Source organism: Mirounga angustirostris, unplaced genomic scaffold (genome assembly GCF_029215605.1).
Source record: "Mirounga angustirostris isolate CCGP_5_RB_7025 unplaced genomic scaffold, mMirAng1.0.hap1 SCAF_17, whole genome shotgun sequence".
Taxonomy (NCBI): Eukaryota; Metazoa; Chordata; class Mammalia; order Carnivora; family Phocidae; genus Mirounga; species Mirounga angustirostris.
This window is the reverse complement of record NW_026991725.1, coordinates 51,787,686-51,805,321: the sequence shown is the minus strand read 5'-3', so window position 1 is coordinate 51,805,321 and position 17,636 is coordinate 51,787,686. Positions and strand designations below refer to the sequence as shown.

General features: G+C 46.4%; 1 protein-coding gene across 6 annotated transcripts in view; it reads right to left on the bottom strand.

Annotated features, from left to right (window-relative positions):
* ARHGAP44 (Rho GTPase activating protein 44) overlaps positions 1-17,636 on the bottom strand; it is a 166,052-nt gene that overhangs the window by 31,154 nt on the left and 117,262 nt on the right. For 4 of the 6 annotated variants that reach the window (XR_008507232.2, XM_045889824.3, XM_064583051.1 and 1 more), the window contains exons 7-12: positions 14,820-14,937; positions 7,470-7,538; positions 5,197-5,278; positions 4,625-4,752; positions 1,638-1,749; positions 961-1,042 (exon numbers count right to left, since the gene is read on the bottom strand). Coding sequence is in view for 5 of the 6 variants with exons in the window: in XM_045889824.3 (XP_045745780.1) it covers positions 961-1,042; positions 1,638-1,749; positions 4,625-4,752; positions 5,197-5,278; positions 7,470-7,538; positions 14,820-14,937 (591 nt within the window). In the remaining variant the exon portion in view is untranslated. Of the gene's footprint in view, positions 1-960; positions 1,043-1,637; positions 1,750-4,624; positions 4,753-5,196; positions 5,279-7,469; positions 7,539-14,819; positions 14,938-15,040; positions 15,572-17,636 lie in introns of those variants that run through there. The other 2 variants (XM_064583052.1, XM_064583053.1) reach the window with 2 other exon arrangements.

The following is a 17,636-nucleotide window of genomic DNA, read 5'->3' as shown; positions in this document are numbered from 1 at the left end:
CATACTCGAGCATTCCTCCCGACAACCTAAGCTGGCTGTGCTTTGAGACTAAACCTACGACTAGAGAGCTCTAGAAATCATGTCCCTTCTGGGGCACCCGGCTGAGGGCAGCCTGCAGACCAGATGTCAAGCTTTTATATTAGCTACTAATGAGCCGCTATTAATATATTTGTAACGATTACAAGTAAGAGTGAAGACCCTACGGCCCCTCCCTTGTTCTATTTTTCTCTCCAGAAGGAATCACGACGATCCGCTTGTGTGAGCCCTTCCAGAACCTTCTATGCATTTATGCATCTATAGATGCATTCCTAAAATTGTATGGTTTTGACTATGTTTAAAAAAAAAAAAACAGAATATCATATGTGTCCTTATTAACTTGTTTTATTTCACTGAAAAGTTAAGTCTTCCTATCTTTTCGTGTTAGCAGGAATAGCTCGACCAGGGTTTTTTTTTAGGGTTTTTTTTTTTTAAAGATTTTATTTATTTACTTGACAGAGAGAGCCACAGCGAGAGAGGGAACACAAACAGGGGGAGCGGGAGAGGGAGAAGCAGGCTCCCCGTGGAGCAGGGAGCCCGATGCAGGGCTCGATCCCAGGACCCCGGGATCATGACCTGAACCGAAGGCAGATGCTTAATGACTGAGCCACCCAGGCACCCCGCGACCAGGGTTTTTAAGCACTACAGAGTATGTCACAGTGTAGATATGCCATGGTTTATTTCTTCATGCCCCTGGTCCCCCCACCAATACATCTTTAATCATATCTAAGCTTTTGCTATTCAAAGTAACACTGTCATCAGCATCCTTATACATGCTTCTCTGGGTCCAAGTATGAGCACTTCTCCATGATATACACTAAGAAGCGGAGTTTTAAGATCATAGGTTGCACACTTTCCTAATTTCAGTAAATACTTCCAAATAACTGCCACCCAACCACGCACTGCAAAACGTGGTGTACTCACTTGGAAGCCTGAATCCACTCGTCATAGAGTTCAAAGGTCATCAGAGGTTCCGGCAACTCTCGGAGGTAAGATTTCAAAGCTCCTGGATATCGACACAATATTGGTCCTGAGCCACTTTGCCCTCACACGGACGCGTCCTACCAGCCGGCATCACCCGCGGCACGTGGGTCGGGGGATGGGCGCCCCTGACCCACACGCCACGGCCACACGGTGGCTTCCCACGTGACTGGATCGGAGGCTCTGGCAGGGCAGCGGGACCTGGACTGCCAATCACGTTGGTTTCCCCCTATTTCCCACCATCACCTCATCTGCTCTCGGCGCCCTGGGGAGATCTTTCCTCAGGGGGGCCCAGCAATCAGGCTTAAAACTGAGCCTTTGGGTTAGCCTGGTGGTGGGTATTGAGGAGGGCACATTCTGCATGGAGCACTGGGTGTTATGCACAAACAATGAATCATGGAACACTTCATCTAAAACTAATGATGTAATGTATGGGGACTGACATAAGAATAAAAAAAATAATAAAAAAAATTAAAAAAAACCAAAAAACTGAGCCTTGAATGGATACATCTGACGCATGCTGGGAAGCCACTGGCTTGAGGGTCACGTGACCACGCGCCCTTCCCCGTGAGCCCCTCCAGCACAAGGGAGCCCCTGGCTAAGGGGCCGGGGGCACCCACCTGCGATGGCGTGGGGGTCTGCTGAGTACTCCTGCACATCCACCACACAGCAGTCCAGAGCGGCCTTCAGCTTCTTCAACTTGGAGGCAGACGGCGCTACTCGGAAGAGTCCCTAAGACAGCACAGGGGGTCAGTGCACAGCCCTGCAACTCAAAGGCACACGAGCAAAAGGAACAAACACGAAGTCTCCCTAGCTCCCTTCCTCCAAAATCTCCTCGATGCGTTTTCCCCATCACCATCTCCCAATATTATAGTTGCCCTGCTCCCTGCAGGGTAAATGCATGTGCGTGCATGCATGCGTGTGTGTGTCCTGGGAGACGCAGGGCTCTACTTTTAGAGGCCAAGTCTATGTCCTCAGGGGACGGGCAAACTAGGGGTGGCTTTTCAGGGAGCGATGCCTCGGTTGGCCCCTCCGTGTTTCATTCTTAAAGTTACTTCTGAATCCCTGTCACCTCTTCCAAGCGAACCACTGTACCTTGTACAAAAGTGAGGGAGGAGGAGGAGGAGGAGGAGGAGGAGGAGGAGGAGGAAGAAGAAGAAGAAGAAGAAGAAGAAGAAGAAGAAGAAGAAGAAGAAGAAGAAAAAGAAGAAAGAAGAAAGAAGAAAGAAGAAGAAGAAGAAGAAAGAAGAAGAAAGAAGAAGAGGAAGAAAGAAGAAGAAGAGGAAGAAAGACGAAGAAGAAAGAAGAGGAAGGAAGAAGAAGACGATGAAGACGACGACGAAGACAGGGGTGTGCTGAAGAGACAAATGCAGGTCACCAGTAGAACGGAACCCCCCCAAGCCACAGGTGAGTTGGACATGGTCGAAGAGCTACTGATTGGTTTTGCTTTCTCAGCTCCTGGCGTTCTGTGACGCAGCCCACAGACTGAGAAACGGGCTGGCAGAATAGTCCTTGCTCTTTCAACCTTGTGTGGCCACGATTTGGGTCTCCAAAGGTTCTTCAGAAGAAAATGTGCCTGGTCTAGAATATGGAGTGTTTGGCCTGCTAAGATGGCTAACTCTGTTCTAAGCAGATGTCCAAAGCTCTCTTCCTCCGTGTATGTGAGGAAGCTCCATAAATATGTTTGGACTAGTGTATAACTAAGGCTGATGTGACCAAGACCAAGCTACAGCAGATACCAAAGCAGTGGGTTGGACTCTCATAAAACCATGCCACTGCCGAGGAGGAAACCAAACGCAATGGCACTTGGTGACAGACAATGCCAAAGAGAAGTGAGTAGCGTTGTCAAACAGAAGCCTATAGATTTTTGACTGTGTTACTGAGAAGGCTGTTTCACTGAGCGACAGATAAAAACCAAGAGGAGGAAGAGGAGATTCTTATAAAAGCTAGTGAGTCCAGTTTGGGGGCATCTGAGGAAAATCTGTGGGTGCATAATGAAGAAATGGCGGCACACATGGGAGTGGAGCCCAGAGGAGCGGGGAGGACCCCAAATGTTCCCCGAGGGCAGGGATGGGATGATGGTGCTGATAATTCCGACGGTGCTGGCAGGGGCGAGAGAGAAACCGGGGAGCCAAGGCAAAAACAAAACCAAAGAGCTGGGGAAGGAAGAGGCTGTAGTTGGGTTGAAAAAAGATTTTTTTTCTTTTTCCCAGGCTTGGGACAACCTGAGCATTTCTTTCTTTCTTTTTTTTTTTTTTAAAGATTTTATTTATTTATTTGGCAGAGAGAGACACAGCAAGAGAGGGAACACAAGCAGGGGGAGTGGGAGAGGGAGAAGCAGGCTTCTTGCCGAGCAGGGAGCCCGATGTGGGACTCGATCCCAGGACCCTGGGATCATGACCTGAGCCGAAGGCAGACGCTTAACGACTGAGCCACCCAGGCGCCCAACCTGAGCATTTCTGCTACTAAAAGGAGAAAAGCTGGTACAAAGTAGGGAGAAACAGAAGAGGGAGGGGGGTGGTTGAGGGAGAGGCAGAAAGAACCCGTGGACGCGGATTAGATATTTGAAGATATTAACACACTCTGTTTCCTTTTTGTATATGATGTTTTTATGTTCTATATTATACGTAATTACTACTTATTCCCTATCTTTTAGAGAAACATACTGAAGTATTACAGGTGAAATGACACAGTGTCTGGGATGGGCTCCCAATTATCCAAGGCAGGCGTTGGGCGGGGGCAGGAACGGAGGCAGAGGGGAAGCAGGATTGTCCATAAACTGGGTGATGAGGCTCATTATTTTACCTTTATGTGTTGCAGTTTTTCCGTAATTTTAAAAAGCAATGGCGGGGGGGTGGGGGTGGGGTGGGGAAGCTCAGTTCACCTCCATCCATGAGGCTCTGGCTCAGGGACCGTAAAGATCTCCTCATCCAGTAACTGATAACAGACACAGGAATGCCCGACACTTAAAACATGGTCCCAAACCCCACATTCATCCCCATCCCTTGAGAACAGGCCACCTGTCAACACGCCTGGCACAGAGGCGGTGACCAACGTGCATTCAGACACTCAATGGCTTCCTTCTCTGGTGCAGACTCACCTCAGTTTGTCACACGTGACCCAGGGCCCACGTAAAGACTCGCAGCTATTCTGAATTAATCTGAATTAATCGGGTGCATTTGATGGATGCTGGACACATGTCCCCCAGCACGTTCATAAGCCACCATCTCCCCCTTGTACACCCCGCTCAGCGATAAATGCACGGCATGCCCTAAGTGAATCTCGACTGGCCGATCAGATCAAAGGAAGATGGACCAGAGATTTTTAAAATAGCCCACAGAAGGGAGGGTGCAGAAGAAGAGGAAAAGGAGGGAAGGGGGAGCAGCCTGGACACATCCTGGGGAATATGGAGACAGGACGGCTGGAGGGCGGCTAGACGTTCCTCGGGGGCCAGCGGTATCAGCCTCCCACAATCCAAGTGAAGGCTCACGGGAGAAAGCAGGACCAATATGTGTGCTACAGGACGGGGCGAGGAGGAGATCCCGCAGGCTCTGTGGCCCGGAGAAGACACCTGCTGGGGGCTGGGTTCAGCCGTCCCCGGACCTACCTCCTCCTGCATCCCACACTCAAGCAGCATTGTCACACAGGCCTCGATGGGAAAGGCGATCTCCCGGCCGCTGATCATCAGGTGCTCCTCCAGAGGCTTCCCGAAGGAAGGCTTCTCCACCCAGGCCTCTGAGCGGGGAAGCAAGAGAGGGGCCCGTCAGCAGTCAGTGAAGGGCACTCATGCTCGAATATTTCTTTTCCTCTGGTCAAAGATCTGCCTGACTCCCCAAGACACGGAGGCCCTGCTGAGTCTCCATTCTTGTGGTTTGGGGAGGAGGGAGGAGCCCGGCGGGGCAGACGGCTGGTGAGCTGAGACCGGACCTGCCGGGCTTCGTGCTGGATACGCACCAACCACACACACCCACGCACACCCCCCAACTCATCCCCTGCAGGGAGCAGTGGGTGTGGGGGTGTGCTGGCTCAAAGGACCAGCGTGGGAAGTTCTAGAGGCTCGTCTCAACGTGGGCCTGTTGAGAGGTGCGTGAGGGTGGAGGAGATCGGGGCCTGAGGGTCTCGTCCCAGCGGGCAAGCGGCCTCACCCACCTCCCCGCTCCAAGAAAGGTCTGCACTTACCCTGTTGTGCTTTTATCTGAGGCAACACAGCCTGCAAGAGGGCCAGTGACTTCCTGTGGTACTCTGCTTGCACTTCGATGAGCTGAGGAGACACAAGGGCGAGCATCCCCTTTGCTGGAGGGTGGGGAGCACAGCTGCTATGCGCCGTGGGGGGCTCCGCGTGAAGGTGCTACCTGATTCGCAGGGAGGGTGGCAGAGTCCCCTGCTCTCTCTCAGGCCGCCTCAAATGATGACTCGAGCTTGCCTCCTCCTTAGCCTTGGGAGCAAAGGGGTCCCCAACAAGTGGACATTTTCGAGGCAGGAGAGCCACTGAGGATGAGGGGGGACCACCCCAGGCCTGGCGCCTGACACAGACGGCTTGCCTTCACCGTATCCTTACCTTGCCTTGCACCCCATGCTCAAAGCAAAGGCAACAGACAGAGGTACAACAGGAAACTATAAACGGGGAACACATTTAGAAATCCATTTGCCTAGGGGCACCTGGGTGGCTCAGTCGGTGAAGCGTCTGACTCTTGGTTTTGGCTCAGGTCATGATCTCTGGGCCGTGGGATCAAGCCCTGTGTTGGGCTTCGTGCTCGGTGGGGAGTCTGCCTGGGATTCTCTCTCTCCCTCTGCTCCTCCCCCACCCCGAGCATGCATGCTCTCATGCTATCAAAGAAATAAATAAATCTTTAAAAAAAAAATCCATTTGCCTAGAAGACAGAGCTAAATGCTAGGGTGTATACATCTTGGTTTCTGCAAAGTCAGTTTAATATATAAGTGATCAGAAACCGTGTGGCTTGGTCCGCAATCCTCAAGGACCTTGGGAGGTGAAATTACTCTGCCTCCATGATATAGACCCCAAAACCCAAATTCTTTCAATTTCCCTGTTTTGACCCTCCCGCCACTAAAACAGCTGCTGAAATGTTAATGAGCAGATGAACCCCGGTAAGCAACAGTCCTGCCATTTCTGTTCTGAGACCCCCACCCCACAACTGGGTGTGCTTGAGGGAAAGGGGAGAGAATCGCTCCATTTAAACGCTTGGCACGCGGGGCAGATCCTATTATCTCCAAGTAAAAACTAAACACTAGTTAATTAAATTAAAAAAAAAAAGAATCAGAACATTGGGGAAGAAATGGTACATAAATGGCAGGGAGGCAGTCCAAGAAAGCTTTGGAATGTCAAAAATGTCATTAAGTTCCAGAAATTCTAAAGTATTATCTCTGTAAATATACCCAATGGAATATACTTGAGAAAGTGCTATTATTTTAAAATAAACTTTCCAGGCTGGAAGGAATGCTTATCAGTTCTTTTTTTGGGGTCAAGGGAATGCCTCTCAAGGTCTGGACCACTCACTGATCACAGCGTTGGGGGACTGCTACGAGCCCAGGGTGCTTACAATTTTAAAATTTTCGGGATTTCTCCTTCTTTTTCTCCTCCTTACCTTCCTTATCATCCCATCACTTCCCCAATCATTTAAGGTTTGAGTTTTGTCCCCAGCTTAGAAGGCACGTGAACTTAACTGGATTTTTAATTTGTTATTTTTTCTCTCAAGTTTTTTTTTTTAATTAGTGCTGGTTTTGTTTTATTTTGTTTTCGACTTGCCTTGCACTTACCCTGGTAGAGAGCCAGGGTCTTAATTATTTGGACCAGATTATTCAAGTATGGATGACTCAGATCCTGTTTCTCTCTGGTCTAAATCTGCTTTCATCGATGAGAATCAGGCAAACAGGCCCCATTAATCACCGTATACCTACTTGTCATTGTCTTCGGCCAAAATCGAAATGAGAAACAATTATGAGCTGGGGGCAGGGTTATCTTCTTCTCCCCAAGTTCCTTGTTTATGACAGACCCAGCTTTTGTGACCTTGGCCCGACTGACATTTGGGACTGAGTCATTCTTTGCTTTGGGGGACCGTCCCATGCACTGGAGGATGCTTAGCCTCACCCTTGATCTCTCCTCCCTAGATGCACCTCCTCAAGTGCCTGTAGACATGGCCAGACATCCACTGGAGGAGGGAACAAAATCACCCTCTGGTTGGGAACCACTGCCACAGACCACAGAGTCGTGATCACCTTCATAGATGGGTTGAGTTTTATTCTTAGGTTTTTAGAGAAATCCATACAAGGAGAAATAGAAGACTGGACTTATTCACAGTCAGAAGAGTTAAAAACCATACTCTTTCCCATGAGGTGCTCCACCGAGCGCCCTTCGGCTCCATGCCACGTTCCTTCCTGTTCACATCCTGACTTGTGAGCAAACCCGACGTGCTCTTACCTTTCTAGACCCTTACCGTTTGAAAGTAGTTTGCATAGTCGATTTCTTTGGCCACAAAACTGTACATGTCTGCTGAGAGCTGGTCCTGTGGAAGGTAAAATGCACAACCGAGGTAAAACAGAGAACACTCTAGCGGCTAATGCATGAGTCTAGACTTCGTAGAAGCAAGAACCTTCACTGCCGTCTAATCTCATTTTAAATGATTCCCGCCATGGCCCGGACTTTTCTCATGGGCATTCCCGCGTTTCCCAGCCATGACTCCAGAGAATGAGTAAGTGTGGAAAGAGCACCTCTGCCAGGCAATTTCCCCAGGGATTATAAAGCATGAACCACGTCCAGAGTCAGGAAAGCTGGTGTGGGGGAGTGATGTGCAAATTACTTCCATACATCTCTGTAGTCTGTGTCACCACTCCTGAAAATGGTCCATCCTTTCTTTTCCTTGATGGTTGCACTGCTTTGCTCTCCTTCGCCCCCAACACTGACTGGTCCATCACAAGCATATGGGAAAGAGGCGGAAACGCACCAATTTGGGGGAAGTTGGCAAAGACAGATGGGCAGGTTCAAAGGAGGGTTGCTGATTCGAAATTTGGAAAAACCGGAATTTAGTCAATGCCCCAGGCAAATCTCATGGTGTTAACTGTCCTTCGCCATCCGGCTCTGCGTGGGATCAGGGGGCAACGACCTAACACTGCATCTGAATCTGGAATGTGTCCTCCCCGGAGGAGAACGGTTTCAGTTCCACAGAAACACCCATAGCGAGGTACGGTAAAAGTACATTCTGGGAAGGATGCAGACTCGGTCACTAACCATGATTTTTAGCATGCCGTGTGTGACCTTGTCTGCACAAGCCAGGTGAGCTCTAAAGGTCCTCCCTGTCTGGAAGCCTTAAGTAGGAGATCTTTACAAGGGATGCTTAGTCGAGAGAAGAATCTATGATGTCTGCGTTGAGGAAAATAGGAGAACAGCACAAGAAAGCTGATCCAGATGCTGAATGAATTCAAGCGACCCACTCCGTGCTTCAGCAAGAGCCTGATGCATGGAAACCTCAAGCATTCTGCACCAACCCCACCAACCCTCAGCCCCTCCAGTTGTCCATTAAGCTATTCCCAGTGAGAACACTGGGATGTGAGCAGCAATCTGTTTCCTCTTCAAGTATCCTTGACAGGCAAACCGTGTGGAAGAGTTCTTGTACCCAAGGCACAGAGTTAAAAGGGAAATCTGTTCTCTGGAGAGCTTTAAGCACAGATTAGTCAATGCTACACTTGGTCCAGTTTCAAAGAATGAAGAAAGAGGAGGGGGAAATGAATTAACATTCGCTGGGAACCACCTAAGTGCCAAGCACAATGTCACTTGGAGTTCTCATCTAACTCTCTTAGGGTAAAGTGCTCAATTTCCAATTTTGGATGAGTGGCTACCGAGAGTTCAAGGATCTTATCTCCTGTCTGTCCTCCACCATCTGAAATGTGCTTTGCACATTAGTAGGGGCTTTGTAACTATTTGCTGATATAAGGGATGGAGAAACGCAGGCTCAGCAATGGTAACTTTCCCAAGGAATAAAATGGGTTCTAAGCCTCAGCTCCCCCTCATCAGAGCATCCCGGCAATGAAAGCCTTTGTGGGGCTGCTGAATCTAGCAAAGGTTCTAGAGGAATCGACTTCGTCTGCCATCCACCCCCCCGCCCCCGCCAAGCAACTTTCTTTGGTCAGGAGACATCCATCACTGGCAGTCAGTCCTGAGGGAGGTATGTCAAGTCAGGGAAAACACAAAGGGTCAAAGGATCAAAATGGCTCAGCAGGCAAAGGAGGGACCCCTCAAAGACTAAATGTCACACTGAATACACCGTCAGTGACTCAGCATTCGAGCTTTGCCAAAAGATAATCCTAGAAAAGGCAGACAGACCGTCTGTGAGTGCCCTCAGGAATACCACAAGGTTTTTTAAAGGTATAATTAGATTACTGTCTTACTGAGTTAACAATACGGGTCCCAGATAAGCCACACTCCAAAGTCAGAAATAAAAGTGGAAACTAAATCCAATTTCCATGTATCTAAATCATTAGTGAATTTTCTTTATAAAGGAAAAAAAAAAAACAACACATCAATAATCACCAGAGTTTCACATGCTTCAAAAATCATTTGTTTTCTGATTTGGCAACCAATCCACACTCAGAAAGATACAGAGTGAAAACCAAATCACCTGCCATCGCACCACACAGAGATAAGCTCTAAATACCATGATGGCTGATCATTTTGTATCTATTTTAATCAGTCATATGTTTGTATGATTGCTTGGTTTACAAAAATGGGACCAGATGGTTTTGTAGCTCATTACCCCCCAGATAAACATTCTTTCTAGTGGCCACTCCTTATAGTTAAATTTAAAAAATATCAGCTAGATAGTCATGACTTGGGATATTAGGCTTTTGGTTAAAAAAGAAAAAAAAACATGACACCTGGGCATATCATATTCAAACTTCAGAAAATCAATAATAATGAAATATTCAAAGAAGCCAGAGGTTAAAAACATTTGCCAGGAGAAGACCAAAGATAAGAATTACATCTGAGGGGCGTCTGGGTGGCTCAGTCGTTAAGCGTCTGCCTTCGGCCCAGGTCATGATCCTGGGGTCCTGGGATCGAGTCCCACATCGGGCTCCCTGCTCCGCGGGAGGCCTGCTTCTTCCTCTCCCACTCCCCCTGCTTGTATTCCCTCTCTCGCTGTGTCTCTCTGTCAAATAAATAAAATCTTTAAAAAAAAAAGTCACATAAAGAATTCAAAGACCAAATAATTAAAAAAAAAAAAAAAAATTACATCTGACCTTGCCTCAGAAACCATGCAAGCCAGAAGAGGGTGGGGTAAAATATTTAAAGTGTTGAGAAGAAAAAAAAAACAAAACCAAAAAAACAAAAACAAAACCCTTCAACCGAGAATTCTGTACCCTACAAAATTACCTTCAAAAGGGACTTGAAGAAACTTTGTTGCCCACAGACCTAATAAGAAATGTTAAAAAAAAAAAAAAAAAAAAAAAAAGTTCTTTAAGAGAGAATGAAAAAGATATAGGTCAGAAACTCAGACCTACACAAAGAAGAAAAGAGCATCAGAGAATGGGTAGTGAAGCTACAATAAAACTTTTATTTTTCTTATTCTTAATCGAACTGGTGTTTGTTCATAACGATAGCAACAATGTATCCATATCTATGTGACGTTTTCTTACTAAGAGATACTTGCACTATAAATGAAACAGTATCTAGCTATTCCAAAGTGGATTTGGATTAGTTGTAAATGTATACTGCAAACTCTAAGGCAACCACTAAAAAAACCTAAAACAAAAAAGTATAATTGATATGCTGAGAAAGGACAGAAAATAAAACCATATAAAATGCTAAAGTAAAACTCAAAAGGCAGAAAACCTGAAGGGAGAAATAGTAATAGAGAACAAGGGCAACCAATAAAAAACAGGAACAATTATGGTAGATATTAATCCAACTATATTCAATAATTATTTGAACAAAAATGAAAAGACACCAATTAAAAGGCAGAAATTGTCAGAGTGGATCAAAAACCAAGGACCAACTATAAGTACAAGAAACCTGCTTTAAATATAAAGATATGTGTAGATTATGGGGCGCCTGGGTGGCTCAGTCGTTAAGTGTCTGCCTTTGACTCAGGTCATGATCCCAGGGTCTTGGGATCGAGCCCCACATCGGGCTCCCTGCCCAGTGGGAAGCCTGCTTCTCCCTCTCCCACTCCCCCTGCTTGTGTTCCCTCTCTCGGTGTGTGTCTGTCAAATAAATAAAATCTTTAAAAAAAAAAAAAAGATATGTATAGATTAAAAAGATGGAGAAAGGCATACCCTGTTAATACTAATCAAAAGAAAGTGGGAGTGGCTGGCTATATGTCCCCCAGACTGGCATTCAGAGTGAGAGAAGTTATCAGGGATAAAGAGGGACAACATTAATGCTAAAGGGGTCATTCTACAAGATGTAACAATCCTTCGTGCGTGTGCACCTAACAGCACAGCATCAAAGTACATGCGGCAAAAGTGATAGAACTGCAAAGAGAAATACAGGAATCCGCTCTTATAGCTGGCGACTTTAACACCCATCTATCAGAAATGGACAGCTCCAGCAGGGAGAACTGCAGTATGGACAGAGCTCAACTCAACAGCACCATCCATTAACTAGATAGAGCTGACATCCACAGACTACTTCATCCAACAACAGCAGAATACACATTCTTCCTGAGCTCGCAAGGAATGTCCACTAAGACAGATCACATCATGGGCCATAAAACACATTTTGACAAATCTAAAAGAATTGAAATCATACAGTGTTGGCTCTCTGACCACAGTGGAATTAAACCAGAAATAAAACTACAGAAATAGAGCTGGAAAAAACCCCCAATACTTGGGAGATGAAACAACACAATGCTAAATAACAACCTGATTTAAAAATGGGCAAAAGACCTGAACAGACATATCACCAAAGTATATGTACAGATGGCAAGTAAGTGTGTGAAAAGATGTTCATCATCTTACGGCATCTGTGAAATACAATTTAGAACAACGAGACACCACTGCATCTCTGCTGGAATGGCCAATACTCAAAACACAGACCACACCAAATGCTTCAACCTTGAGGTGGAAGATGCCTGGGATATTTTCCCATGCAAAGGAATACACGTATATAAACAAGTTTTTAAATGGCAGACATCAACAAAGCCAAATGGCAAACAGCAGACTGGAAAAATGATCTGCAACAGAACAGACAGAAGAAAGTTTAATACCCCTAATATGCAGAGGAAAAAATTTATAAATTGATATTTAAGAAAAACAGAAATGTTGGTCCACTTGCCAATACAAAAAGGCAATTTGCCAACCTGGGAATGTCTATGTGTATCTGAAGAATATCCAATAAAGACCCAAAGATCCACTCAGCATTACTAATAGTCAGGGAAATTAAAATTACAGTAACAGAGATAAGTCAGCTTTTTCCCCCTCACCAGACTGGCAAAAGTTGAAAACAGGAACAATATACATCACAGGGAAAGATGTGGGGAAATGTGCAATTTTGTATATTGCTGGTGGGAATGTGAACTATTTCCTTTTGAGAGAAGTGAACTGTCACAATCAAAATTTAAAATGTATAGTCTTTGACCTAAAAATATCACTTTGGGAAAGCCATCCCATAAAAAAAAAATTACCAGTGCATAAGAATATACATATAAAGATGCTGACTGTATCATTCCTGGTGAGGGCAAAAAACAAAACATACTAGTTTGAATACCCATCAACAGGAAAAGAGTTACACAAATCATGGTGTATACGTATCCCTATGATGGAATACTACGGACTTTATTAAAAAGACTAAGTTAGAGCGATAGCTACTAACCTGGAGAGATATCCAGGATGTATTAATTGAGAAAAGCAAGTGGTAAATTAATATAAGCAACACACACACACACACACACACACGAAACAAGTAACTAGGAAAATTCTATGAGCGTATGTTTGTATGATTATGAAAAAAAGGGGTGGGAGTCTATATAAAGGCTCTACAGCTGACCTCCTTTATCTTTATCACTTTTATGGCCACTCAGCATGTAACAGAGCACCATCGTTCACAACAGTTCCGAATAAATATTGGTGAAGAAGGGGAATTGGCCACTCTCTCTGGAAACAGAGGGGTTGCTGGGTAGGAATGGGGGGCAATTACTGGTGTTTCTTCTTGATATATTTTCATGCTTTTTCACTGGTTATGGCGAAACGTATTACTTCTTTAATCTTTCAAAGGGAACTGAACATATTTTTTTGGTAAAAAAAACAGCACACGTAAAGAGCTACAGAACAGTGAAGGTATTAAACTCCTGTTCTGACGTACTTGGAGAGTCATATCCAGCATCCCCTCAATACCACTGTCTCTTGTCTGTTACGGGGTGATTTTGTAAGAAACGGGACTCTTAACTAAAGAACACAAGTCCACGGTAAAATGGGTAGACACTTCACAGAGTCGAAGTGAGATCAGCATGAGAGTTAGACTTCACAAATGGCACCAGCTAAGTATTTGTCTTTTACACGGGAGTTCAACTGACAAATCAGCCGTACTCACGATGTGTCTTGGGACCTGATGAAGTATTTCAAAGTCTTACTTTGCTCGAGTCCATGGTACTGTAGGTGGAGAGATCATGAATTCTTTACCGACTCGTCAGGGTTCCTAATTCCAGACAGCAATTCTATCTGACCCTGAACGTCACCTGAATGCAAGGTTAAGCCACCCCGCACAGAGAGGCTATAAAAAGAGAAGCCAGAGGGCAAGCTGACAAAACTAGAGAAAGCCACAAAGAACAGAGATGTCTGCATGCCAAGTGGCGACGCTCTTTTAAAACTATGAGATTAGGGGGCGCCTGGGTGGCTCAGTTGGTTAAGCATCTGCCTCTGGCTTGGGCGTGATCCTGGGGTCCTGGGATCGAGTCCCTCATGGGGCTCCCTGCTCAGCGGAGAGTCTGCTTCTCCCTCTGCCTCTCCCCCAACTCGCGCATGCTGTCTCTCAAATAAATAAAATAAAATCTTAAAAAAGCAAAAAACAAAAAACAAAAATGTATGAGATGAAGACAACACGTGGGTAGCCAGCACGCTTCCAGAAAATGTGATCCTCTTGTTCCTTGGATCTAAACCAGAACGGACATATACACGAACGGACATATCTACGTGTATATAGATGTGCATATACACACAGTCTCATGAACGGGGTCTTGCTAGTTCTGCCCCATACAACATTTGTGGCAAAGATGGGAAACGTCTGAACAGGTGTAACAAAGGGCTTCTGACATTCCCAAGGGCAGAGGCATGGATTTCTTAGAATGCGACATTCCTCTCTTAACAAGAGGGAACTCCTCTTTTCGCAGACTATCTCCCTGGTCAGCATTTCAACTTCACAGTTGACTATGTCCCAGGAGGCAGGAGATGGGTCAAGTGACTCAGGAAATATCATTACCAGGTGAACAAAAAGATAAACAATTTAATACCAACAGCGAGTCAAGGTTGGTCTACTGTCTAAATTCTCAACTGTTCCACCCGGCCGAGAGTCCATTCTGTGGGACTCAGGTACCTCACAAAAGCTTCATAGATACACCAAGGCTACTTCCTCTGTGCCCGACGCACGGGAACCCTGCTGAGGCCGCCTCGAAGCCCCCAACTCTTAGGGCTCACCCCAGGCTCTAGAGACACCAGCAGGCAAGCTTGGGGACATTCAGCTCAACCAGAGCTCCCGCTTAGGTTTTAATAAAATGCCAGTGAGGAAAAAGGGACTCCCTTAGGGTTCCTCCATCTGTCCCGGTAAAGAGGAGCAAAGACGGGGGTGGGGAGGAGGGTACCCTGCAAATCTCCACTCTGTTGGCAGCTTCCTCCATTTCTTCCCTGAGGGCATCAGCTTTGGCACCCACAGGCTGCAAGCCACCGGACAGACCTGAAGACTTGGAAGTCTGCTGCCACCTGATGGAAAACAGGAGAAAAAGAGGGGAGGCATGAGACAGGTGGAGAGCCCTGGGAATAACACCTTGGGGACGCGGAGAAGAGAGCGGCTTACAAACACTACCCAGGAAGAAGGGGGCAGCTGTGGCCGGACACGGAGGGGACAGGCATGCCCCAGCCTGCCACCATTTTCCCGGAAATGTGTTGCCCGATGACCATCACCGGTGCTTTGTCCGAGGCCCGGTCTATGTCATCCCCATACGCTCCTTGCCTTCCCCGTGGGCTCGGAGTCTGGAAACACTCGCCGACGTGGCCGGAGCCAGTCGCCGGTGTCGGCTGGGAGAGAGAAGCAGAGGAGAAGCAGAGGAGAATCAAAACGAGTCCGAAGCCCCAAATCTCCACCGGTCAGCACAAAAAAGCTTCCCGTCGACACTCGGATACCGCGTTCGTATTTCCTTCGACGTCTGTCCTTGTGCGGGGACAGCAGGTGTCGGAGGAGGCGGCTCGGGAAAGTGTCGTGGCGAAGTACAGATGTTTCTGCCGGCCCTGGCATTATCAGGGAATTACCAAGAGCCCCGAAGGAAGGTTCCGATCACACAAGACAATATAGGAGTTGCAGCAGGGATGAGCAGTGGGTTCTTTTTCCACGGAGTCTGTACATTCAGAGGCTTATAAGGGCCCTGGAGTAAGAGCACCAAGTCAGATGGGTCAGTATCTTAAAAAACCAGTCCACCCTTTGTTTCCCTACTTGTAACTGGGACAGTTGAGATGCACAACCACTTCACGGCCCTAAGAAAAACAATAGGGTCGTTAGGATGACAAAGGGCGGCCAACAGGGGACTGCAGTCTCTCCGGGGAAGTCGGGAGGGACAGTGAGGGGAAGGGGACCCTGGTGGGGGTGCTGGCCTGCCTCAGTTGACAAGAGACGCTGAAAACTGTCATGTGAACACTCCCAGTGAAATAGGACAACAGACTATAAACAGTTTTGCTTAAACACCATTCAGGCCTGTGGCGTGCAGACCCAACCTGACGGCCCTATAGGCCTTATCTGGCTCTTAGGCCATCCATCCTAGAGGCACAAAGCGCAATGTGACCCTCATTTTGAGAGTCAAGACTCCCTAGGTGGTTTCTCTACATGATTTCTTCTTTCTCTGAGTTTGTTATCTGCGGGACAAAGAGAAGAGTACAAGACCATGACACAAGAAAGGGAAATGAAAGTCCTCTTTGGTATTAGCAAAAAAGAATAAAATAAAGGATTCTGTGTTACTTTAAAAAAAAAATGCATTCATGTGGGGAGGGGGGGCGCCTGGGTGGCTCAGTCGGTCGGGCATCCGCCTCTTTATTTCGGCTCAGGTCATGATCTCAGGGTCCTGGGATCGAGCCCCAGGTCTGGCTCCGTGCTTAGCGGGGAGTCTGCTTGAGATTCTCTCTCTCCCTCTGCCCCTGCTCACACTCGCTTTAAATAAATAAATAAAATCTTGAAAAAAAAATGCATTCACAGGAAAAGGACTTAAGAAGGCTTTGGGGCGCCTGGGTGGCTCAGTCGTTAAGCATCTGCCTTCGGCTCAGGTCATGATCCCAGGGTCCTGGGATCGAGCCCCACGTCGGGCTCCCTGCTCAGCAGGAAGCCTGCTTCTCCCTCTCCCACACCCCCTGCTTGTGTTCCCGCTCTCGCTGTGTCTCTCTCTGTCAAATGAATAAATAAAATCTAAAAAAAAAAAGAATTCAGGGCAAATTACAAAGGAAATAGTCTACTCAAAGATGTTGAAAAATCTAAACTAACAGATACGGATTGCAAAAATTCCTGGGTAGTTCTTTCTCATATGGTTTGCCCGACAGAAATGATCTGTTTAATAAACTCCCGGTTTAGCCACTTGAAACAGAGTATTAAAGCGTTGTGGGATTTTTTTTTGTCAAATAAAATAGGAGATGTCGTGGCTATAATTTAGATTGCTGATAATGAATATGGTAGATTATGAGATTAAGCTCAGGGGTGCCTGGCTGGCTCAATGGGTAGAGCACATGGCTCTTGATCTCAGGATCTCAGGGTCATGAGTTCAAGCCCCACATTGTGTGTGGAGCCTACAAATAAATAAACAAACAAACAAACCTGCAACCACAATGTGGCTCATGCTATCTCAAGAAAAAACAACTAACCAACATATGTATGAAAAAAAATTAAGTAAACAGACACTGATTTTTTGAGGCTTCGAAGATCTGGATTTGATTTTTTGTAAAAACCTCAATCATCCTTAATATGTGTCTATTAAAATGAAGATATTTCCCGAAACTACCTTCCTTTTCTTTCCTATTTCCCTCTGTCTTTTCCCCTAAATATCTACTTTAGATAATCTCTTGGCAGTTTAGATCTTTCCCCTTCCCTTTATAGGGAACTTTATTCGCAATAGAGAAGTAAGTAACCTACTTTGAGATTACAAAATAGTGATAAGATGCAGAATGAGAGGGGCGCCTGGGTGGCTCAGTCGTTAATCATCTGCCTTCGACTCAGGTCATGATCCCAGGGTCTTGGGATCGAGCCCCGCATCGGGCTCCCTGCTCCACAGGAAGCCTGCTTCTCCCTCTCCCACTCCCCCTGCTTGTGTTCCCTCTCTCGCTGTCTCTCTGTCAAAAAAAAAAAAAAAAAGATGCAGAATGAGAGTGTGGAAATCAGATAATAAAATAGCAAGGAAAACATGGGAAAATGTGTATGGACAGTAATC